Source organism: Nematostella vectensis, chromosome 9 (assembly GCF_932526225.1).
Source record: "Nematostella vectensis chromosome 9, jaNemVect1.1, whole genome shotgun sequence".
Lineage (NCBI taxonomy): Eukaryota > Metazoa > Cnidaria > Anthozoa > Actiniaria > Edwardsiidae > Nematostella > Nematostella vectensis.
Genome location: NC_064042.1, coordinates 8,393,203 through 8,417,399, shown reverse-complemented (window position 1 = coordinate 8,417,399; position 24,197 = coordinate 8,393,203). Strand labels below are relative to the sequence as shown.

Here is a 24,197-nt window from a genome sequence, read left to right as displayed (position 1 = left end):
GGATGGTTAGGTTACCCTGTGGAGAGCCCGCAGTGGCAGTGAGCGGATTGATTGAGCATGCGCAGAAATTCAGTAAGAAGTAGAAAAAAAACAGTAAGCGAAGAGGGAAAATTTTAATGCTCGAAGACATCTCGATATTACCCCAAAATTTGTACATAATAGAATTATTTTATATACATAGGACAACATATTTTATATTCAGGTTAAAGTGTAAATATTTATATCAAAATGAACAAATTTGACGCGTAAGTATACATGTTTTGCCGCGTTGGTTCGCTCTCGTTGTAAACAGCTTTTTATCCGTATGGTGTTTACTTAGCCTTCATTTCTTGTCAGGTTAAAACTGGATGATTCTAATAACGATGACAGTGCAGATGATAACGATAAGGAGGACGAAGAAGGGGATTATAGCAAGGTAAACAGACCTACTGCCAAGTGATTTCCTCTATCGCAGGCCATGCGTAAAAGTGTGACGTACAGCTACAACAGTTTGGACCAAACTTGTCGCAGTTTACTTTTTAATATACACTTCACTTGCTTTTTTTTACTCATTCAAACTATCAAACCCTTTATCGCTTATCAGAAATGCAATAAATTGCTTTTGTACAATGTAAGTACCCGTGATTTGTGATATGTTGAAACATTTTATAATTTTATAATCTTTTATAATCCACATTTTTAGCACCTCGCACAGATATGACTAGATATAAGTGACGCTTATAGAATGTATTATTTCGAAAAAGGAATGGCTAAATATTTAAATAAGATGTAGGAGATTTTTGTTATTTATTATTGGTTAACTTTTCAGAAAAATGGAATGAAGGATTTTGATGCCGACAGTGCAGAGGAAGAGGAATGGAAAAAATATCAAAATGAGGTAGAGTTTTCAACTAAATAATCTAAAAAAGATTCTCTATTAATGATATAAAGACATCATCTTTAACGTCTGGCTAAACTACAAGACATGTCATGTACCACATGTTTCTTAGTTTTGCTACCTTGAAAAATGGTTAAGGGTGTACCAAAAATTAGTTAAACAAATTTTTTTCTTGGGTAGTTTGAAACATTTTTGTGTTGCACATTACAAGTATTGGACAGTGGCTAAATAAGGAGACATTTAGGAGAAATGTTGCATGCTACATGCATGTCTCCTCGTCTGGCCAGTCCTAGATATACTGTAAATGTGCTTTAGAAATTTTTGAACAATTTGATAATTTTAAATTTGAGAATTTTTGCATAAGCCCGGTGCTGTTGAAAAGGGGAAGTCAGGGTTTGCTGAGTTGCAAAAAGGCAAAGATTTGACTACCCTGTTTCCCTCAATATGAACAGACTGTATGTTTATTGCGGCCATAGGTGGATGAGAGGGTATAGTGTGCGACTGCACATTTCCGTGCATTAAGCCCGGTGCACATGGTGAGCAAAACTTCACTCATGCAATTTGCTCACTGCCTCACGAGGCCAAAAACTCACAGTTCAAGCAGGTGAGAATTTTGCCTCAGTTGCTTGCGATACATGATTTTGTTCGGTCGACGTCTGCACATGGTGAGTTTTTGGCCTTGCGAGGCAGTGAGCAAATTGCATGAATGAAGTTTTGCTAACCGTGTGCACCGGGCTGTAGTAACAGTATTTGTCCATTCTGTGGTGCACTGTAATTTTGATTATTTTGTGATTCAGTTTACTAAATGTTTATATCCCCCTTTTTACTGTCATTACAGTATTGCTAATTCAGGAAATCAAATTTTGTTGTTGCTTTTCATGATTTCAGCTACTAGCCAAAGAATGTAAACCATTGGAAGGGGAACATCCGTTGCAGTGTCCATATGTATTCTGGTTTTCACGAAGACCTCCTGGGAAAATCCAGTCGGCTACAAACTATGCGGACAACATCAAAATTGTTGGAAAATTTGCATCTGTGAGTTTATTGTACATATTTTGTATGTTTCCTGTATAGATTATTCATACAGCAATTTGTTTTCCCTATACTCATTTTCCTATAGTGGATTTTGCATGGGAGCATGATCTTTCATGTTTACAAAGGAACTGATGATAGAAGGAACTGATTAATTATCTTAAAGTGTATCTATGTATATACCTGTTTTTTTTTTCAAAGCTGCATTGGGAAATAATCCAATAAATGTAATGTGTTCTAAACACCTGCATGGTTTAAAAAGAAATGAATAAATTTTGGAAGCTTATCAGCCTCTTTATATATATACAGGGGCCTCAAATAAATTTTATTATATATAATATACATTTATTAAATCTTATTTCTGTTTCAGGTGGAACAGTTTTGGGGATTTTATAGCTTTATGGTCAGACCAGGGGAGCTCACAGGTCACAGTGATATTCATCTGTTTAAAGATGGCATTAAACCAATGTGGGAGGTAGGTTATTAACTCCAGTAACTGTATATATAGTAGACTTCTTCTATCACTCAAACATTTGTACTTTAGTGTAATAACAGTGTTTACAGAGCTGTCTCTCAAACTACTCCAAGTACATATTCTAAGTAAAAATCTGGCATTGTTAAAAAAGCAGACTTGCTGTAGGCTTGCCAACTATTTAAATCTTTGCTTTCAACATTGACTCAATGTAGGATGAGGCAAACAAATGTGGGGGCAAGTGGATAGTCAGGCTAAGAAAAGGACTTGCATCAAGATGCTGGGAAAACCTGGTAGGTTCTGTTCCATAAGTATTTTATGAAGATTGACATACAGTATGTTTTGCTTATTCCATTGCAATGAAATTGGAATTGATTGCCAAGCACGAACACATCTTTTTCAATCTCATAGCAATAGCTGTCGTTGTCCTTGCTTAACTCCTCTAATGTTGATGTACTTGATGCAGGTGCTCGCAATGCTAGGAGAACAGTTCATGGTAGGGTCAGAAGTCTGTGGGGCAGTCATTTCCGTCAGGTTTCAGGTAAAAGTTACAGATATAAGCATTCATATTTTGTTACTCTTGGTAATAATTTAGTTTAAAAAAACTACTGTAGCATCCATGAAAAAAATTATAGACATTGTTTCTGCCTGTAGATAATATCTAATGTTACACCCCTTATTCATGACAAATCTTTATGATTGATTATATTACTGTGTCATTTAATTTCATACCATGTTAGCAGGGGTAAATCCAAGAGTTCCAAAAAGAGAGGGTTAAGGCAAGGGTTTCAAGAAATACTGTAAGGAAAAAGAGAGGGTTAAGGCAAGGGTTTCAAGAAATACTGTAAGGGGGGGGGGGGGGGGGGTCATTGTTCCTCCATACTGAACCTCAATACTGTAATAGTATAACTGGCCTATTACTAGATGTAATAAAAAAAAAAAACATAGTAAAAAGATGAAGTAGTTTGGGACCAGGTGAATTTGCTGCTTAGATGGTTGCTGTGTATTCATGTTTGTAGCACTTTGTATTAGAGAAGATTTTTGGCTCTCATGTCATCCATTTTCTTTATGCTGTACTTCACATTTTTACATCCAAGAACAAGAAGGACATATTATCAACCCCCTCCCCCCCCCCCCTCACATTCGTTTTTGGAAAATCCTTTCTTATGTTGTCCCATCTTCACATTCCAGGAAGACATAATATCCATATGGAATCGTAATGCTGCTGACCAGGCCACAACAACAAGGATTAGGTATTTATTCAAGCAGATCCATTCCAGCAATCGGAAGGTTGCTACAAAATCAACCCTTTTTTGTGAAAGCCTTTCTCGTTCCTCTCTCCTGACTGTAAGTCAGTCATGGTTATAAGGAACCTGTAAAATACCACCCCTGTACATGGCATGTAGTATGCATACTAGTCTATGGGTGGGGGGGTGTTTTAATGATGATAATTTTTTTCATTCTCTGCAGATCCGTCCCCCCTTCATCATGATCTTACCAAGCCCCCCCCCCCCTTCCCTTGAAGAGTTTTGTGCATGGCCCAGAGATTTTCTATAGTGATTTGTTTAAAGCTAAATTCATTATTGTATAAACACCCAGAATCTAGTTGGGAATAGTACCAAGTCAATACCAAACAATTTAAACCAACATTTAAGTGTTTGCATCCTTTTTACCAAACAAGACAAAATTAAACTACATACAAGTTTTAATGTATTGCTATAAAAAAATATCTTTCTTGTGGGGTTGTGCTGTTTTGGATGGAATTAGACTTCACTGATATTCCATCACATAAAAACACAACTAAAAGTGTCAATTGGTCTATTAGGGACACACTGAAAAGAGTGCTGAATCTTCCCCCAAACACGATCATGGAGTACAAGGCTCACCAGGACAGCATCAAGTGAGTAGAGTCATAATAATAATAATCAATCGTTTGTGATAAAACTACATGATCAACAATATAACAAAGCACCATTTAGAACACATGACTTTTGTAGCCACAGATCCAGGTTTCTGAACAGGGGGCACCAGTGGCAGAAAATATAAGAAAAAAAATATTTTAGTTTTCATATTTTTTCATATAAAAATTCAGCCCAAAAGGGGGAAATCCCTTCTAGATCCACCACTTAACTACATTCAAGTTAGGGTTTGATAACATGCTGTACAAATCATGAATTTTAATTGACTATTTTCAAGGTTTAACAGAATCACTAATTCCCCTGATTATTTGTTCTTGCTTTCAGAGATAACTCCAGTTTCAGAAATACAGATGTTTTCCTGAGATAAAATTCCACAAGGGTGACTGAGCAATAAGTCCAATCTTCCTGTTACTGTTTAATCCTCCCCTTCATCAAAATTTTAACAATTGGTTTTTACTGATTCTATTGTTGGTTTAACAAAAAATATATAGGTTTTATAAACATCTTTCCCTGGGCTATATTTAAGAAAATGTTACTCTCATGTGACTGTTTTTTGTACTGTATAACTCATTAAAACATCATGCAAATCTGTGTTTTTTTTCTTGCCAACACTGCAGTTTCTACAACTATAGAGTGGTTTTCAGAAATGTTAAACAAAGTGTAATTGTCAAGAAGTGTACAGCACTCATAAAAGAGAAGAAAAACGTTTGGGTACATTAGTGCTAAATAGGGTCAACTGCTTATGAAAACCACTCTGTAAAAGGGTTTATACAACATCAACATTGGGACTGTTTTTTATCAGAGGTGTTTAACAGTTTGCATTTCAAATACATACCAGAGGTAGGTCAAGGATATGTGAGAGGAGAGGAAGGGGGCATCCCAAACATTCCACTCCAAAGAAAGGGGAGTGACCCCTCTGGATCTACCATTGAATAATCTAATTTTTTGGCCTGGTATGATCCCCATAGATTGGAGTATGTTTCAAATCAAGCCCAAGGTCATTGTTTTTGGACATTAATCTGATAACATGTCTTGCTACGGTATGATACAAGTATTTTTAGGGTCTTAACATTCATTATGATAACTTAGTGTAGGGTAGTTCCTTTTTCATTGTATTGATCCTTGAAATTGGTATTGGTGATTCTAGAAGTGTCAGCAGTGTTTCAGTAGGCTTTTATCATCAACTTTGATATTGGCAATGTCTCTGGAATTCACCTTCAGTTTTGATTGTGTTCTCCTACACCATTCAAAGTTTTGTTTCTGCTGGGTCCTTTGACCCTCAATGTTTATTATGTGCTGTTGACTGGTTTCATGGCATTTTCTTTATCACATGTTTTTGTTATTTGAATTCCAAATATTTCTGCTGTATTAGGAACATACATTCTTAGAGTTGATCATATTTTCATAGCATGGACCCTCCTTACTAAAGGGATATTTTTGCTATGTTCCTGGATGCACATCCTTTACACAGGTTTCATTGACATGGTATGCATCCTCCATCTTCATGCTGTTTTCCTGGCAAGTGTTGGGCTCCCCAATGCTAACTTTGTGTTCCTCTTGGCCAACAGTGTTTTCTTGGCATGCATTCCTAACATTAGTTGGTTGTTCTTCGTTGCAGTTTGGCTGATTTGATACATCTTGTGTCTCAGCATAACAACTTGACACTTTGTCTTGAAGGTTGCTCTCTTGCTCTTCAGTAGGATAATCATGACTTTTGTCACATAGCACAACATGAAAAGAAGGAAACTCTATGATGGTCTTGTTTTGTAGGAACTCACGAATTGACTTGGACATATCCACCCTGTAAAACCTAGAAGACACCAAACATGTAATCAGTGCCATTATAACCTCGGGAGTCACACTGCCTCCTTAAGGCCTGTAGCAACACTGGAACACTGATTGCATTTAGACCTTGTACAGTATAGTGCTCCAAAATCCAGAGCCATTCCCCTCTATCCTCCCCTACTAATGACAGACCACTCACACACCTTGTAGCAGAGTAAGACCCCATATAGGAGATGGTTTTTTTTTATACATCTTTAACTGAGATTACATCGGTATGCTGGCTGAGATATATTAGCCTATAGATGAAGCCCCCTTTTGTTGGCAAACACTAGAGTCAAGCTAGCCTTTGCCTGTTGGCTGACACTAGAGTCAAGCTAGCCTTTGCTTGTTGGCTGACACTAGAGTCAAGCTAGCCTTTGCCTGTTGGCTGACACTAGAGTCAAGCTAGCCTTTGCTTGTTAGCTGTCACTAGAGTCAAGCTAGCCTTTGCTTGTTGGCTGACACTAGAGTCAAGCTAGCCTTTGCTTGTTGGCTGACACTAGAGTCAAACTAGCCTTTGCTTGTTGGCTAACAATAGAGTCAAGCTAGCCTTTTCTTGTTAGCTGACACTAGAGTCAAGCTAGCCTTTTCTTGTTAGCTGACACTAGAGTCAAGCTAGCCTTTGTTTGTTGGCTGACACTAGAGTCAAGCTAGCCTTTGCTTGTTAGCTGACACTAGAGTCAAGCTAGCCTTTGCTTGTTGGCTGACACTAGAGTCAAACTAGCCTTTGTTTGTTGGCTAACAATAGAGTCAAGCTAGCCTTTGTTTGTTGGCTGACACAAGAGTCAAGCTAGCCTTTGTTTGTTGGCTGACACTAGAGTCAAGCTAGCCTTTGCTTGTTGGCTGACACTAGAGTCAAGCTAGCCTTTGCTTGTTGGCTGACACTAGAGTCAAGCTAGCCTTTTCTTGTTAGCTGACACAAGAGTCAAGCTAGCCTTTGCTTGTTGGCTGACACTAGAGTCAAGCTAGCCTTTTCTTGTTAGCTGACACTAGAGTCAAGCTAGCCTTTTCTTGTTAGCTGACACTAGAGTCAAGCTAGCCTTCGCTTGTTGGCTGACACTAGAGTCAAGTTAGCCTTTGCTTGTTGGCTGACACTAGAGTCAAGCTAGCCTTTGCCTGTTGGCTGACACTAGAGTCAAGCTAGCCTTTGCTTGTTAGCTGTCACTAGAGTCAAGCTAGCCTTTGCTTGTTGGCTGACACTAGAGTCAAGCTAGCCTTTGCTTGTTGGCTGACACTAGAGTCAAACTAGCCTTTGCTTGTTGGCTAACAATAGAGTCAAGCTAGCCTTTTCTTGTTAGCTGACACTAGAGTCAAGCTAGCCTTTTCTTGTTAGCTGACACTAGAGTCAAGCTAGCCTTTGCTTGTTAGCTGTCACTAGTGTCAAGCTAGCCTTTGTTTGTTGACTGACACTAGAGTCAAGCTAGCCTTTGTTTGTTGACTGACACTAGAGTCAAGCTAGCCTTTGTTTGTTGACTGACACTAGAGTCAAGCTAGCCTTTTCTTGTTAGCTGACACAAGAGTCAAGCTAGCCTTTGCTTGTTAGCTGACACAAGAGTCAAGCTAGCCTTTGTTTGTTGACTGACACTAGAGTAAGCTAGCCTTTGTTTGTTGACTGACACTAGAGTAAGCTAGCCTTTTCTTGTTAGCTGACACTAGAGTCAAGCTAGCCTTTTCTTGTTAGCTGACACTAGAGTCAAGCTAGCCTTTTCTTGTTAGCTGACACTAGAGTCAAGCTAGCCTTTGTTTGTTGACTGACACTAGAGTAAGCTAGCCTTTGCTTGTTAGCTGTCACTAGAGTCAAGCTAGCCTTTTCTTGTTAGCTGACACTAGAGTCAAGTTAGCCTTTTCTTGTTAGCTGGCACTAGAGTCAAGCTAGCCTTTGCTTGTTGACTGACACTAGAGTCAAGCTAGCCTTTGCTTGTTGACTGACACTAGAGTCAAGCTAGCCTTTTCTTGTTAGCTGACACTAGAGTCAAGCTAGCCTTTGCTTGTTGGCTGGCACTAGAGTCAAGCTAGCCTTTCCTTGTTAGCTGACACTAGAGTCAAGCTAGCCTTGGCTTGTTGACTGAAACTTGTGTCAAACTAGCCTTTGTTTGTTGAGTGACACTAGAGTCAAGCTAGCCTTTGTTTGCTGACTGACACTAGAGTCAAGCTAGCCTTTGCTTGTTGGCTGTCACTAGTGTCAAGCTAGCCTTTTCTTGTTAGCTGACACAAGAGTCAAGCTAGCCTTTGCTTGTTGGCTGACACTAGAGTCAAGCTAGCCTTTGTTTGTTGACTGACACAAGAGTCAAACTAGCCTTTGCTTGTTAGCTGACACTAGAGTCAAGCTAGCCTTTGCTTGTTGGCTGACACTAGAGTCAAGCTAGCCTTTGTTTGTTGACTGACACAAGAGTCAAACTAGCCTTTGCTTGTTGGCTGACACTAGAGTCAAGCTAGCCTTTGTTTGTTGGCTGACACTAGAGTCAAACTAGCCTTTGCTTGTTGACTGACACTAGTGTCAAGCTAGCCTTTGCTTGTTGGCTGACACTAGAGTCAAGCTAGCCTTTTCTTGTTAGCTGACACAAGAGTCAAGCTAGCCTTTTCTTGTTAGCTGACACTAGAGTCAAACTAGCCTTTGCTTGTTGGCTGACACTAGAGTCAAGCTAGCCTTTTCTTGTTAGCTGACACTAGAGTCAAGCTAGCCTTTTCTTGTTAGCTGACACTAGAGTCAAGCTAGCCTTTTCTTGTTAGCTGACACTAGAGTCAAGTTAGCCTTTGTTTGTTGACTGACACAAGAGTCAAGCTAGCCTTTGTTTGTTGACTGACACTAGAGTCAAGCTAGCCTTCGCTTGTTTAGCTGACACTAGAGTCAAGCTAGCCTTTGTTTGTTAGCTGGCACTAGAGTCAAGCTAGCCTTTGCTTGTTGACTGACACTAGAGTCAAGCTAGCCTTTGCTTGTTGACTGACACTAGAGTCAAGCTAGCCTTTTCTTGTTAGCTGACACTAGAGTCAAGCTAGCCTTTGCTTGTTGGCTGGCACTAGAGTCAAGTTAGCCTTTTCTTGTTGGCTGACACTAGAGTCAAGCTAGCCTTTGTTTGTTGACTGACACTAGGGTCAAGCTAGCCTTTGTTTGTTGACTGACACTAGGGTCAAGCTAGCCTTTGTTTGTTGACTGACACTAGGGTCAAGCTAGTCTTTGTTTGTTGACTGACACTAGAATCAAGCTAGCCTTTTCTTGTTAGCTGACACTAGAGTCAGGCTAGCCTTTTCTTGTTAGCTGAAACTAGAGTCAAGCTAGCCTTTTCTTGTTAGCTGACACTAGAGTCAAGTTAGCCTTTTCTTGTTAGCTGACACTAGAGTCAAGCTAGCCTTTGTTTGTTGACTGACACTAGGGTCAAGCTAGCCTTTGTTTGTTGACTGACACTAGGGTCAAGCTAGCCTTTGTTTGTTGACTGACACTAGGGTCAAGCTAGCCTTTGTTTGTTGACTGACACTAGAGTCAAGCTAGCCTTTTCTTGTTAGCTGACACTAGAGTCAGGCTAGCCTTTTCTTGTTAGCTGAAACTAGAGTCAAGCTAGCCTTTTCTTGTTAGCTGACACTAGAGTCAAGCTAGCCTTTGTTTGTTGACTGACACTAGAGTTAAGCTAGCCTTTTCTTGTTAGCTGACACTAGAGTCAAGCTAGCCTTTCCTTGTTAGCTGACACTAGAGTCAAGCTAGCCTTGGCTTGTTGACTGAAACTTGTGTCAAACTAGCCTTTGTTTGTTGAGTGACACTAGAGTCAAGCTAGCCTTTGTTTGCTGACTGACACTAGAGTCAAGCTAGCCTTTGCTTGTTGGCTGTCACTAGTGTCAAGCTAGCCTTTTCTTGTTAGCTGACACAAGAGTCAAGCTAGCCTTTGCTTGTTGGCTGACACTAGAGTCAAGCTAGCCTTTGTTTGTTGACTGACACAAGAGTCAAACTAGCCTTTGCTTGTTAGCTGACACTAGAGTCAAGCTAGCCTTTGCTTGTTGGCTGACACTAGAGTCAAGCTAGCCTTTGTTTGTTGACTGACACAAGAGTCAAACTAGCCTTTGCTTGTTGGCTGACACTAGAGTCAAGCTAGCCTTTGTTTGTTGGCTGACACTAGAGTCAAACTAGCCTTTGCTTGTTGACTGACACTAGTGTCAAGCTAGCCTTTGCTTGTTGGCTGACACTAGAGTCAAGCTAGCCTTTTCTTGTTAGCTGACACAAGAGTCAAGCTAGCCTTTTCTTGTTAGCTGACACTAGAGTCAAACTAGCCTTTGCTTGTTGGCTGACACTAGAGTCAAGCTAGCCTTTTCTTGTTAGCTGACACTAGAGTCAAGCTAGCCTTTTCTTGTTAGCTGACACTAGAGTCAAGCTAGCCTTTTCTTGTTAGCTGACACTAGAGTCAAGTTAGCCTTTGTTTGTTGACTGACACAAGAGTCAAGCTAGCCTTTGTTTGTTGACTGACACTAGAGTCAAGCTAGCCTTCGCTTGTTTAGCTGACACTAGAGTCAAGCTAGCCTTTGTTTGTTGAGTGACACTAGAGTCAAGCTAGCCTTTGTTTGTTGGCTGACACTAGAGTCAAGCTAGCCTTTTCTTGTTAGCTGACACAAGAGTAAAGCTAGCCTTTGCTTGTTAGCTAACAATAGAGTCAAGCTAGCCTTTGTTTGTTAGCTGGCACTTGAGTCAAGCTAGCCTTTGCTTGTTAGCTGACACTAGAGTCAAGCTAGCCTTTGTTTGTTGGCTGACACTAGAGTCAAGCTAGCCTTTTCTTGTTAGCTGACACTAGTGTCAAGCTAGCCTTTTCTTGTTAGCTGACACTAGAGTCAAGCTAGCCTTTGTTTGTTGGCTGACACTAGAGTCAAGCTAGCCTTTGCTTGTTGACTGACACTAGTGTCAAACTAGCCTTTGTTTGTTGACTGACACTAGAGTCAAGCTAGCCTTTGTTTGTTGACTGACACTAGAGTCAAGCTAGCCTTTGCTTGTTGGCTGACACTAGAGTCAAGCTAGCCTTTGCTTGTTAGCTGACACTAGAGTCAAGCTAGCCTTTGTTTGTTGACTGACACTAGAGTCAAGCTAGCCTTTGTTTGTTGACTGACACTAGAGTCAAGCTAGCCTTTGCTTGTTGGCTGACACTAGAGTCAAGCTAGCCTTTGTTTGTTGGCTGACACTAGAGTCAAGCTAGCCTTTGCTTGTTAGCTCACACAAGATGAGTCATTATTGCGAACCTTTGCTTGTTGGCTGGCTGGTTTTCCTTTTTCATGAAAATGCAAATGTTGTCTACTCCAGCTTGACAGTACAACTTCAACCTATTAACAAAACAATAAATTTTACCTACTGTAAACACCCATTTCTGGTGGTTTTTTTCTGATGGTGTGTAGTAACAGGTTGTCATGCTGTTACAAGATTTAACCCATTGACTCCTGGCTTTTTTGGAGCTGAATTTACAAAAAACAGACTGAAAACAGATACCTCCCCCCCTATTCTGAGTTTTATACAGCCCGTCAAAGTCAAACACAGCTGCACCTAGTCAGCGGTATCCAAGCTTTCCAACAGTGCTTTGCGGTCCCCACTTTTAATCCCTCGTCGATGTGCTGAAGCCAGCAACAAGTTGATGGTTGCTTGTATTTTTCATCAAAAATACAGCTATGAGCATATTAGGGGAGTGTCTCAGGACATCATGAAGTCTTTTGGGGCATAACTGAGTGCTTTGCTTATGGATATTTGCAAGCAAAGGTGGATTCATGATGATTTTTTCTTGTTTGGCTTTGCCCGGATGAGAAAAAAATTTTCTAATGAATCACCACAGCTCTCCTAAATGCTGTCTTTTCTGAAACCAAATTGATTCCAAAATTGTTTACACTGCTATTCTGGGTCTGTATGGCCTGGAATTGATTCGTTTGGCTTCGGGGTGAAAAGACTTATAAAAAACCATCTGACTTTGGGGAGAGGAGTGTTGACTGGCCCTCCCCTCGTGAATTTCCCCCTGTATCTCCCAGAATGCTTTGCAATACGTAAACATATTTTCGTGGTTGTACAATCCTTCAAGGAATGGGCATTGTGTTTTGAGGCCAAGGAAATGTACCTGGAGGATCAGAATAAAGGTATCTATTTGTGTTTGCTGATCTCTCTCCCTTGTGTGGTATTTTGAGCGTTTTATTGAGAGGGGTGATTCTGCTTTTCTCTCCTTGTTCGATTTGAGATTTGTCAAAGAACCTGTGCTATTATTTGGCTTAAGAGTAGATGCCAACACCTTGGTTGGATGCATATCTGCAAGACCATTTATCCCTTAGACTGATGCCTGAGTATCTTCATCTTGTTGTGTTTATTTTGAATTTATGAATTTTTTGGGTTGTGGGTACTTTCCAAAGCCGGTACAGGCCGGTTCAGGGGTCAATGTGTTAAACCCCTTATTTTTTCTGTATACCTTGAGACAAATCAAAATTTTATACTCAAAGTTTTTCAGAAACTGACAAAACTGTCAACCAACAAAGAAATTGCTGGTTTGCCCACCCACACATATTTGGTACGTCATTATCTTACCTTTGTCTCACAACTGGATCCCCTGCAATCGGATCAATGTATCTCTTCAAAACCTCACCAATAACTTCATGCTCTGAAACACTGAGTCATGTTTACAATCAATCAACTGCTTGAGATTTAAAACTCCAATACATAGGTCACAAGAAAAGGGGAATGTAAAACAAAAAATGGAACCAAAAATTGATATTTGGCTTTTTCTGAGTTGATATTTTTTGTTACCACCTGCAACACCAGGATATTTAACATACCGTTTGTCGCTGTATTCAGCATTTGAGTGTGGGAAAACCCAATTTAACATACCGTTTGTCGCTGTATTCAGCATTTGAGTGTGGGAAAACCCAATTTAACATACCGTTTGTCGCTGTATTTAGCATTTGAGTGTGGGAAAACCCAATTTAACATACCGTTTGTCGCTGTATTCAGCATTTGAGTGTGGGAAAACCCAATTTAACATACCGTTTGTCGCTGTATTCAGCATTTGAGTGTGGGAAAACCCAATTTAACATACCGTTTGTTGCTGTATTCAGCATTTGAGTGTGGGAAAACCCAATTTAACATACCGTTTGTCGCTGTATTCAGCATTTGAGTGTGGGAAAACCCAATTTAACATACCGTTTGTCGTTGTATTCAGCATTTGAGTGTGGAAAACCCAATTTAACATACCGTTTGTCGCTGTATTCAGCATTTGAGTGTGGGAAAACCCAATTTAACATACCGTTTGTCGCTGTATTCAGCATTTGAGTGTGGAAAAACCCAATTTAACATACCGTTTGTCGCTGTATTCAGCATTTGAGTGTGGGAAAACCCAATTTAACATACCGTTTTTCGCTGTATTCAGCATTTGAGTGTGGGAAAACCCAATTTAACATACCGTTTGTTGCTGTATTCAGCATTTGAGTGTGGGAAAACCCAATTTAACATACCGTTTGTCGCTGTATTTAGCATTTGAGTGTGGGAAAACCCAATTTAACATACCGTTTGTCGCTGTATTCAGCATTTGAGTGTGGGAAAACCCAATTTAACATACCGTTTGTCGCTGTATTCAGCATTTGAGTGTGGGAAAACCCAATTTAACATACCGTTTGTCGCTGTATTTAGCATTTGAGTGTGGGAAAACCCAATTTAACATACCGTTTGTCGCTGTATTCAGCATTTGAGTGTGGGAAAACCCAATTTAACATACCGTTTGTCGCTGTATTCAGCATTTGAGTGTGGGAAAACCCAATTTAACATACCGTTTTTCGCTGTATTCAGCATTTGAGTGTGGGAAAACCCAATTTAACATACCGTTTGTCGCTGTATTCAGCATTTGAGTGTGGGAAAACCCAATTTAACATACCGTTTGTCGCTGTATTCAGCATTTGAGTGTGGGAAAACCCAATTTAACATACCGTTTGTCACTGTATTCAGCATTTGAGTGTGGGAAAACCCAATTTAACATACCGTTTGTCGCTGTATTCAGCATTTGAGTGTGGGAAAACCCAATTTAACATACCGTTTGTCGCTGTATTTAGCATTTGAGTGTGGGAAAACCCAATTTAACATACCGTTTGTCGCTGTATTCAGCATTTGAGTGTGGGAAAACCCAATTTAACATACCGTTTGTCGCTGTATTCAGCATTTGAGTGTGGGAAAACCCAATTTAACATACCGTTTGTTGCTGTATTCAGCATTTGAGTGTGGGAAAACCCAATTTAACATACCGTTTGTCGCTGTATTCAGCATTTGAGTGTGGGAAAACCCAATTTAACATACCGTTTGTCGCTGTATTCAGCATTTGAGTGTGGGAAAACCCAATTTAACATACCGTTTGTCGCTGTATTCAGCATTTGAGTGTGGGAAAACCCAATTTAACATACCGTTTGTCGCTGTATTCAGCATTTGAGTGTGGGAAAACCCAATTTAACATACCGTTTGTCGCTGTATTCAGCATTTGAGTGTGGGAAAACCCAATTTAACATACCGTTTGTCGTTGTATTCAGCATTTGAGTGTGGGAAAACCCAATTTAACATACCGTTTGTCGCTGTATTCAGCATTTAAGTGTGGGAAAACCCAATTTAACATACCGTTTGTCGCTGTATTCAGCATTTGAGTGTGGAAAACCCAATTTAACATACCGTTTGTCGCTGTATTCAGCATTTGAGTGTGGGAAAACCCAATTTAACATACCGTTTGTCGCTGTATTCAGCATTTGAGTGTGGGAAAACCCAATTTAACATACCGTTTGTCGCTGTATTCAGCATTTGAGTGTGGGAAAACCCAATTTAACATACCGTTTGTCGCTGTATTCAGCATTTGAGTGTGGGAAAACCCAATTTAACATACCGTTTGTCGCTGTATTCAGCATTTGAGTGTGGGAAAACCCAATTTAACATACCGTTTGTCGCTGTATTCAGCATTTGAGTGTGGGAAAACCCAATTTAACATACCGTTTGTCGCTGTATTCAGCATTTGAGTGTGGGAAAACCCAATTTAACATACCGTTTGTCGCTGTATTCAGCATTTGAGTGTGGGAAAACCCAATTTAACATACCGTTTGTCGCTGTATTCAGCATTTGAGTGTGGGAAAACCCAATTTAACATACCGTTTGTCGCTGTATTCAGCATTTGAGTGTGGGAAAACCCAATTTAACATACCGTTTGTCGCTGTATTCAGCATTTGAGTGTGGGAAAACCCAATTTAACATACCGTTTGTCACTGTATTCAGCATTTGAGTGTGGGAAAACCCAATTTAACATACCGTTTGTCGCTGTATTCAGCATTTGAGTGTGGGAAAACCCAATTTAACATACCGTTTGTCGCTGTATTCAGCATTTGAGTGTGGGAAAACCCAATTTAACATACCGTTTGTCGCTGTATTCAGCATTTGAGTGTGGGAAAACCCAATTTAACATACCGTTTGTCGCTGTATTCAGCATTTGAGTGTGGGAAAACCCAATTTAACATACCGTTTGTCGCTGTATTCAGCATTTGAGTGTGGGAAAACCCAATTTATCATACCGTTTGTCGCTGTATTCAGCATTTGAGTGTGGGAAAACCCAATTTAACATACCGTTTGTCGCTGTATTCAGCATTTGAGTGTGGGAAAACCCAATTTAACATACCGTTTGTCGCTGTATTCAGCATTTGAGTGTGGGAAAACCCAATTTAACATACCGTTTGTCGCTGTATTCAGCATTTGAGTGTGGGAAAACCCAATTTAACATACCGTTTGTCGCTGTATTCAGCATTTGAGTGTGGGAAAACCCAATTTAACATACCGTTTGTCGCTGTATTCAGCATTTGAGTGTGGGAAAACCCAATTTAACATACCGTTTGTCGCTGTATTCAGCATTTGAGTGTGGGAAAACCCAATGAAGTCTCCACATGAGATGCTTTTTTCTGGATTAAAAAAGAGAGTGATATAACATGTGTAAAGTGGACTGTTGGACAAACTGACGATCAACCTTTCATTCTTATTTAAAATGAATCATTAAATACTTTATTTTTAGCTATTTAGGTATAAAGTGGACTAAACTTCTGGTTGGAATGGTTTGCAAAAGCTTCACCTGTAATCAAAGAATGATGAGTTTTCTTTTCTCTTTTTCATCCCATGAGCCATAAGCTTTAGACACACTCCACTCCGTCTTGCTTGCTTTAGAAAGCATGTAACCTAAACACATACAGTGGTCCTCGATTTAGCTACCACCCTCAGGAAGACAAACAAGGTTTAAATGGTGTTCAAGTGAAAACCAAATATTTTGGGACTTTGTACATACAGGCTACTAAGAGAGGGATTGGCCACATTATTGCACTGTAAATAACAAACACACAAAATTCAATCTAAATCTCCTTTGATTGGATTTTAAAGAAAAGAAGTATCAATATCACGTCACAGGGATAAGAATTCAAAATGTTTCAGGATATGGAGTGGTAATAGTTACTACTCACATTTCTGTTCAGCTGTCTCCGTTTATTGCTTGCATCTCGAGTAGCTGAATATGCTACCCTTCCTGTGTCCTCCAGAAAACGATAATCTACGGCAAAATAATAACATGAGCCTCCGATAATCAAGTCTTAAAGAAACTTTTAGATTTAGCTTCGTGGCACGAGGTGATCACAACTCACCGTTCAACATTGTGTTGTCGTTGTAGTCTTTTGTGGGAACATAAGCCGTCTTGCACCTAGCTCCATTACAGCTGAACAATACTTTGTGTCTCTTAACGCAAGGCAAGCTACAATAAACAAAACAAAACTCCAAATAAACAAGCTTTTCTTTGCAAATATAACACACCATAATGGCTGTGAAATAGATAACAGCAATTCCTTTATTACCTTGCTAGCAGAGTCTTTAACTGATTGTTTCTATCAGTTCAGTTATCCGTGTCGCGTCTATGTTCTTTCGCATTTTCATTCGCGAAACGGATACGTGAACTGATAGAAACAAACAGGAAAAGGCTCTGCTAGCAGGGTATACCTTACCCTGTGTACCAAAGGCACCGAGCTTCGCGGCGACAAATTGTTGTCGCCGCGAAGCTCGGAGCCTCTGGTACCCAGGTAGGCATTCATTTATTTCTACGCGCATACCTACATGTCCGCCTACTACAGCCTGGGCATCTATACTTCGGCTCTTTAGAGCCACACATTTCACATTTTGGCTCTTCTTTGGCTGTTTCTTTTTCCATATTCCGAATAAAAAGCGTGATTATTGGGAGCGATTTTTCACGATCCCACGAGGAAAAAAAATCACGATATTTACCAGGCGTTTCTAGATGATCAGAAAAAGCCTGGGATCGAGGATGTTTGGCGGTTTTGATTACGCACTGACTTCCGGTGTCTGTGATTGATCATGCTTCCAAACATAGCATAGGTTTGGCGGTATTCCGCCATGTTTTTCGACTTTCTCTTTCCTTTTTAGCGTGTATTAACCTTCAGATATGACTGAAATAAGTGTATGATAAAAAACTTCACTTAGAAAGTGGTAAGTGTTGTAATTTAATATTGTTCTTTTGCGCACTGCAAATATAGCCAGTATGTAAGTTGTCGTGTTGGAGAAAGTTGCTTATGATAAGTCTTGGTCTAAATTATAACTATCTATTTTTCCATCCAAGACCACTTTTAGCAAATTCTTGCAAAAAAGCGTGATTCCTATAAGTTATTTTTTAGCCGTTTGTTTTTCTCGTTTGTCTTCATGTGTTATACCAAATATTTTCTCACATCACCATTGTATAATATCAGACATTTTTCAACTTCAAAAACTCCTAACACCTTTTTTTGCTTATATTCCCAGGTCTACGATGCGTCCTTATTGGTGTGGTTGCATATTATTTATTGCTATTTTGATCAAGTGTTCCACTTGCTATGGCATAGTTAAAGGTTATGGTGAAACTTGCCAGAGCGATGAAGTAGATGTTGCTAAGAACCAATCAGGTTAGACTATTCTTAAGTTTACCTCATATGCAATATCCTGTGATTGATATTGATAAGCACCTGCATTAAACCAATTTAAAAACTCTGAGAATACTAAAAAGTTTTGTATAATGGTACAATAGTACCATTTTTCGCATCACTTTAATTTCATAGGGGGTGCACAGACTAATGTACACGCTTTTATAATCATTAACACTATGTTATCTTTTTTCAGCACAAGCACCTTTTGTGACAATTCTAAACTCAACAGAGCTTATTCTAGCCTTGACAGGGCAGTCACGGCGATTACTCTGCTGTATGGGCGGGTCCCCTAGGCCTTCGATCACATGGCTTAAAGATGACTCACTGTTGGATATTAAGGAAAATTACAAATTGGAAGTTTTTGAGCAAGGGCAGATTCTACAAAATTCAAATGTCTTGAAATCTGATGCCGGAAATTACACATGTATTGGGAGTAATCCACTTGGAAATGCAAGTCATTCTTTCTACTTTACTGTTCAAGGTTAGCCAGGATTTTGAGTTTAGCAGACCATTTTCTCTTAGGTGGCTCTTCTTAGCTTGTGGTGGTTCTCAAATTTCCTTCACTACAATGGACCTTCCAGTCTGAGTGGGAGGGTTCTTCATTGGTCCTAACCGACAAACTACCCCCCTCCCCACAGACTTGGTGATGGTGATGTTTAATATGTTTATCTAGATAATTATAATAACACTGACATAAGTAATGATTGATAATGCTGTTGATGGTTAAACTGTTATTGATAACTTGCCATTGTCCTTGATAAATATGACAAGTATAATTATGATGTTGTCTTTTGAATCATAATGATACAGTGATATTAATGGTGACTAATGATGGTATTGGTGTTATTGATGATGATCATCAAAATGATTATGATGGTAAAAAATAATGGTGATATTGATGATTATTAGTATAATTTTGAGAATCATAATGATAATGGTATGATGGTAAACATTACAATTTTATTTTCAGAACGTCAGTGGGATTTTAACCCTATTATCCAAATGCATGCAGACCAATGGAATGCAACCATCTTTAGTAACATCACGCTGACATGTCAGATTACCAGCTCTAAAAAACCATTTGTCTCCTGGATCCACATCAAGAATTTCACCACACCATCCTTCCCGAGAGTAAGACACATTCTGACTAACAATGGTGGTGATAAGTGGACCACGTCACTTCCTATTGTCAATGTCAGTTATGAAGATGGTGGGAAGTATATCTGCAGATCCACAAATGCGATTGGGCATAAGAATGTGTCACAAGATGAAGGAGTGCTGTATGTTATGGATGAAGGTGGGTAATTGTTTCAGTAGTTAACGTAATGGATCAACCTATAACCTTCAATTTACTGACCTTTTGGCTATCCCCAGGCTAATACCAGGAACTGTTATATGGAAAGATACACAAGGCAAATAAAGGATAAAGGATTATCACAGAAACTCTATGTTCTTCCCAGAAAACATTGCACATAATTAAGTCTTCCTGTCCTTGAAACCTCTGCATGCCTGCCTCCTAAATCGTTTTTGTTTCATGCTCTCTCTTTGTCTCAATTTAGTAACTGGCCATAAGCCTCATTCGGCTGTATAGACAACTGGTTCTCCAAGCCGTGTGATATCATGTTTGTCAAGATTTTATGCAGTGATTTTTTTAAAGGGATGCCTTAAATATCTGACTCGGAATTCTTTGTTGTCATGTTCAGATAATACAATGGCTGGTCGTATGGGGAGTACGTCTCAGACAAGATCAGACAAGTCTCTGGTGATTGGACTCTCCCTTGGTGTCCTATTATTTATAGTTTTGCTTGTTCTATCTGCTCTTGTCCTGCGAAGGAGACAACAGCACCATGGTGTTGACTTCAAAACTCTTCTTTTTGCTGACCCAAAGCGGTTCATAGACCAAACGGAACTCCTAGCTCCAGAAGGTAAAGCTTCGCAGTATGGTAAAATGCTTCGTAGTATGATTGAGCACAGAATTTTAAGTTGTACTTGTAATAATAATAATAATAGTAATAATAATAATAATAATAATAATATTGTTTATTGTCGCCTCTAGCAGTTAAGAGCTGAATTACAGGCAATTTGCGCATTTAGAAAAGGAAAAACACTTATACTTGAAATTTTACAGTTACAAAATTTCTTAATCTACCGGTGCTTACAATCATTGGGTGGGAATTTCTTCCAGACCTCAGACACATGTTATTAGTCGAGTGAACGACTCTGTTATTGATTAGCGGAAAAATGGGATTGTCCGGTTTGGTTTGTTTTACAAAGTTGGTCGTGCATATTGCGTTCTTAATCATGAATCATCTAAGCACACGCTAAATAGACGAAACGGAACTACAAGTTATAGAAGATCAAAGTTCACGTGAACTCTCTTCAAAACACGCATATATCTTTTAGATTCTATATTTAACAATTAGACTACGAGTTCGAGTTTTCTGTGAGTCAATAGATAGTCAACGAGGCGCATAGCGAAAACGAGAACGAGTAGTCTAATTGTTTTAGTATAAATCCACACACATACTACCTTCAAAATAATACGATTTTAATAATTCTCAGTAATAAATAACCGCTTTTGGCGCGAAAACGCCGGCTTTTTCGCTACTCACTATCTTTGGCTCAATAGATAGTGAGTACGGGAGCCAATCAAATTTCGAGATTCGTGATAGTATGTGAGTGGATTTATACTAACTATGTATATTTTGGCAAATCCTATGTATATTATGTGCTCTGTGTATTTTAAAGCCCCTTCTTACAAGCCAATCGATGCTTGTTTATGTAGTTATTTGTAAGACATTTTAAGTTAACAATGTTTTACCTTTAGAAACGCATCACGAATTCGACGTATTCATCTCCTATTCAAGCCAAGATAGAGACTTGGTGAAAAACGTCTTCTACCCAGAAATAACAAGAACCCATAAAGTCTGCATTGACTTCAAAGACTTTGAAGCCGGTCTATATATAACAGATAACATCGCCAATGCCATCTTCAAAAGCCGGAAGACCCTTCTTATGATCACCAGAAACTTCCTTAGACGAGAGGGTGGCTGGACCTACTTCGAGATGCAGATTGCGCAGGGAAGACTCCAGCATGGGCATGACGTCCTGGTGCCTGTGATGCTGGAAAACATCCCACTAAATGAGCTGCCCTCGACTCTACAGCATTACCGTTCCAGACGCACATGGCTCGAGTGGTTCAACGAGGACGTCAGGCCACATTTCTGGGAGAGGTTGAGGGTCGCACTGGAGCCTAGTTTGTTTGAACATCAAGGGGAAGGAGCTGTCTAGGTTAACCCAAGGAGTCATAGTTATAGAGCTTGTTTTACATAATGAAGAGAGATCAGAGCTATTAAGTGTTGACCGTTAGATCAAGAGTGGCTTCGAGACCTAGTTTACTTGGACAGCTAGGCGAGAAGGGACCTGGCTAAAGTTGTCAGGTCGCCTTGGACTAGATGCCGTTGGTGTGAACAATAGGGCAAGCACGTTGCTAGAGGAGGGGACCGGACGCCATCCTGCTTAGGAGCCGAGAAAAGAAATAACGCGATAATGCGCTGAATGTCAATTAGATTCCAAGGATCTAGTGACCTCTACCCTCTTCAAAGTAAGTTATTATCTCTCTAGACCCCACTCTGCGTTTTTCTCTGGACACGCCCCTCTTAGAGGGATTGATAAATTCTTCTTTCAGAGAGAAAAATAGCGCCGCTCTAATAGGCTTTTCAAAAGCAAATAACGAAGGCGCGCTTAGACCAGGAGAAAGTGAAACGTAATAGAAGGATGGACTACTTTACGGCATACAATATGTGAACCTTGAAAAGCATTATAGCTATAATTTACATGAGCACCCGTTTGGCCAATGGCGGGACGCTAACACAGTCTGCTGCAGATCGGCGACCATGCACAGCTGTTTTGTCCGTGCAAGCTGCGCCATTACCTGCCAGCATTGCTGGCGAATTTTCGCTTGACTGACTATAGGAAAAAGGAGATGTCAAAATGGCAAATGTACTTTCTGACATTTCCTTTGTTTTGTGGTCAGTCGAGCAAGAATTTGCCAGCAATGCTGGCAGGTGCTGGCACAGTTTGCACAGGGCTTTAGGACTCGCCAGCATGGCATAGTGGTTTTCCCCCAGATAAACTATATCGGCAAAAAAATGCTTACTGGCTTCCGGCAATCAAGTAACGCTTTGCGTCGAAATGGCGGTATTTGATTTTCTGGCTTTTTTCTTAAGTTTCCGTTTACATTCTTTAATGGAGGGAATACTCTGTTCCAATCTCCCGCCAGCCTACCTTTGTGGAAGCATGACCGATACAAAAGACGGCTACGCGGGAGACTAGGAATACTAAAAAAAATCGCAGTATGATTGCATTCACCAATTTAATGTACTTGTTTGCGTCAGGCAGGTAAAGGAAGGAATATAGAATCTCAGTCTCGAGAAAAATAGAATCGTTGTTACTGTGTCGTCGTCAGTTAGGAAGAGTATTAGAGTGTTGTGATGCCAGGGCTGTCTGGTAGGCGCGAATGACGGCTTTCAAGCCTGTTCTGCACATTGGCAAGGTAGAAAGATGAATAATGGAGTTGTGATGTGGAATTTCGTTTGCACTTTATTAACAACAAATCAAACTGGACATCAATAATATTTGGTTAGCGTTTGCTTGTATATTTAGTGGAAGAAATCAGATTTACAAAATACATCCACTCACATCTTGGACAAGTGAATCCCATTTTTGTTGCTAACTATCAATATTACGTTATGAATTCATGTTTTGCTAAATGTTCATAACATAGCCCGTTATATCTTGAATTATCTGAAACTAATCCACGCGGGGAGGGGGAGGGGGTATAGATCTTTACTTCTTATTACAACTCTTATCACTGCAGCTTTTGCCTTCTGCAGACATTTATTTAGACCATAGTTGGGATTCCAAAAGCCACGTGACTATCATTATCCGCCGCCTGGAGAATCTGATAAGGTTTTTATTACGTTGCCGATATTAAGACACTCTGTTTCTGTTGGTGAGGTTCATAAATTATAAATCGATTTATGGATTAGAATATAGTACTGTTAGGAAGAAGTGGCTTGCTAACATTTCTTCTTCCTGGTAAACCGAAAGAGGCTTAGGTCAGCAATGCTAAGCGATTTCGGCACTGTTTTCAGGGACGGCTTTATACCTTGCCATGTGTAAGCCGATTTTATTGTCCCCTGGGGCGGATTTGTATTGAATGAGATGCTCATCCCTTTACCTAAGCGCACGTAATGTTAATACTTTTATCCGCATACCTGATAAATGGTAATTTCTGGATTTCCTGGTAGCTTTTCTGAAGAGTGAGATGAAGATGATTTGATTTTTTTTTAATGGAACGTCATATCGTAGTGAGATAAATTATGAATATTTTTAGACAAGCCAAGGCAAAATGCTATCATGGTGTATCTTCTTTGGATTACGGGTGGTGTATGTATTACTGAGAGGGAGCCCGACAAAGTAACCACAGGGACGCCTTTAATGAGACTTGAGGGATATTAGCCAGGACCCCAAAATGTGTGGGATTGGGGCTCCTGTGCTCTCGAGGAGGAGACTGGATACCTCCTCTGGTATCACTTAGATTCACCACAGGAAGCCCAAATATTGGAAAAGACGCTAGCGGAGGAGGCTGAACCCCAGCCTACGGGTTTGCGATGGGACGTCCTGTGGTAGGTAAGAGTCGTGACGTCTCTCATACCCCAAGAGATGCCTCACGGTTTCTCTCTAAGTACAGGAACCCCGGGTTTTAGAGGTTTTCCAGCCCCGTCCAAGGCATTCTAACAGGGCCTTTTAGAATGCATTGGACGAGGCTGGAAAACTACTAAATGGGCTACTTCTGGTTAGCAAATGAAAAACGTGTGTGATGTCTTGATAATGGACTCCAGGTGTAAAGATGAAAAAAGAACACCGTAAAAACTAAAAATAAATGTTGCACTTTCAAAGTGTTTTTGTTGCCCCATGTTGAAAAATCCCATACAACTAGCAAGCGTTTCCGCAGTGTTTAGTGGAAGGTTTGACCTTGATTAAAGTGCAGCTGAAGGAGTAAAAAGCAATACCCCAAAACCGTATCGACAACATCTCCTATGCTAGTAGA

The 24,197-nt window shown here is 39.9% G+C and overlaps 3 protein-coding genes across 4 annotated transcripts; 2 read left to right on the top strand and 1 right to left on the bottom strand.

The window, feature by feature from the left end:
- The first annotated feature begins 50 nt into the window (after positions 1-50).
- LOC5515405 (eukaryotic translation initiation factor 4E type 2) lies at positions 51-4,887 on the top strand. Its single transcript, XM_001635473.2, has 10 exons — positions 51-245; positions 337-415; positions 809-877; positions 1,766-1,912; positions 2,280-2,384; positions 2,597-2,674; positions 2,848-2,922; positions 3,573-3,634; positions 4,207-4,281; positions 4,625-4,887. Exons 1-10 carry the CDS (start codon positions 229-231, stop codon positions 4,665-4,667), a joined length of 750 nt encoding a protein of 249 aa, XP_001635523.1. The 5' UTR covers positions 51-228; the 3' UTR covers positions 4,668-4,887.
- On the bottom strand, positions 4,539-17,392 carry LOC116619861 (box C/D snoRNA protein 1). Of its 2 annotated transcripts, none has more exons than XM_048732794.1 (8): positions 17,219-17,392; positions 16,760-16,866; positions 16,583-16,668; positions 16,201-16,304; positions 15,965-16,033; positions 12,651-12,731; positions 11,336-11,416; positions 4,539-6,110 (listed from the first exon to the last, which is right to left on the bottom strand). In XM_048732794.1, exons 1-8 carry the CDS (start codon positions 17,314-17,316, stop codon positions 5,741-5,743), a joined length of 996 nt encoding a protein of 331 aa, XP_048588751.1. In that variant the 5' UTR covers positions 17,317-17,392; the 3' UTR covers positions 4,539-5,740. The 2 variants fall into 2 exon arrangements, with proteins under 2 accessions (XP_048588751.1, XP_048588752.1); XM_048732795.1 differs by having other exon boundaries at positions 17,223-17,377.
- Positions 17,393-17,451: 59 nt separating this feature from the next.
- On the top strand, positions 17,452-22,717 carry LOC5515406 (fibroblast growth factor receptor 3). The gene is made up of 6 exons (XM_032385176.2): positions 17,452-17,612; positions 17,922-18,061; positions 18,276-18,563; positions 19,053-19,379; positions 19,786-20,007; positions 20,910-22,717. Exons 2-6 carry the CDS (start codon positions 17,929-17,931, stop codon positions 21,371-21,373), a joined length of 1,434 nt encoding a protein of 477 aa, XP_032241067.1. The 5' UTR covers positions 17,452-17,612; positions 17,922-17,928; the 3' UTR covers positions 21,374-22,717.
- Positions 22,718-24,197: the final 1,480 nt, after the last annotated feature.

What these genes read in the sequence shown, in the direction of transcription:
- LOC5515406 (XM_032385176.2), top strand. Translation starts at nt 17,929, where the DNA reads ATGCGTCCTTATTGGTGTGGTTGCATATTATTTATTGCTATTTTGATC. An exon ending in TGTTGCTAAGAACCAATCAG is followed by an intron (nt 18,062 to 18,275) that starts GTTAGACTATTC and finishes ATCTTTTTTCAG; the next exon opens with CACAAGCACCTTTTGTGACA. An exon ending in GGAACTCCTAGCTCCAGAAG is followed by an intron (nt 20,008 to 20,909) that starts GTAAAGCTTCGC and finishes TTTTACCTTTAG; the next exon opens with AAACGCATCACGAATTCGAC.
- LOC116619861 (XM_048732794.1), bottom strand. Translation starts at nt 17,316, where the DNA reads ATGGAAAAAGAAACAGCCAAAGAAGAGCCAAAATGTGAAATGTGTGGC. An exon ending in TGTAGTAGGCGGACATGTAG is followed by an intron (nt 16,867 to 17,218) that starts GTATGCGCGTAG and finishes TGTTTATTGTAG; the next exon opens with CTTGCCTTGCGTTAAGAGAC. An exon ending in TCATCATTCTTTGATTACAG is followed by an intron (nt 16,034 to 16,200) that starts GTGAAGCTTTTG and finishes TTTTTAATCCAG; the next exon opens with AAAAAAGCATCTCATGTGGA.
- LOC5515405 (XM_001635473.2), top strand. An exon ending in GGAAAAAATATCAAAATGAG is followed by an intron (nt 878 to 1,765) that starts GTAGAGTTTTCA and finishes TCATGATTTCAG; the next exon opens with CTACTAGCCAAAGAATGTAA. An exon ending in GCTCACCAGGACAGCATCAA is followed by an intron (nt 4,282 to 4,624) that starts GTGAGTAGAGTC and finishes TCTTGCTTTCAG; the next exon opens with AGATAACTCCAGTTTCAGAA.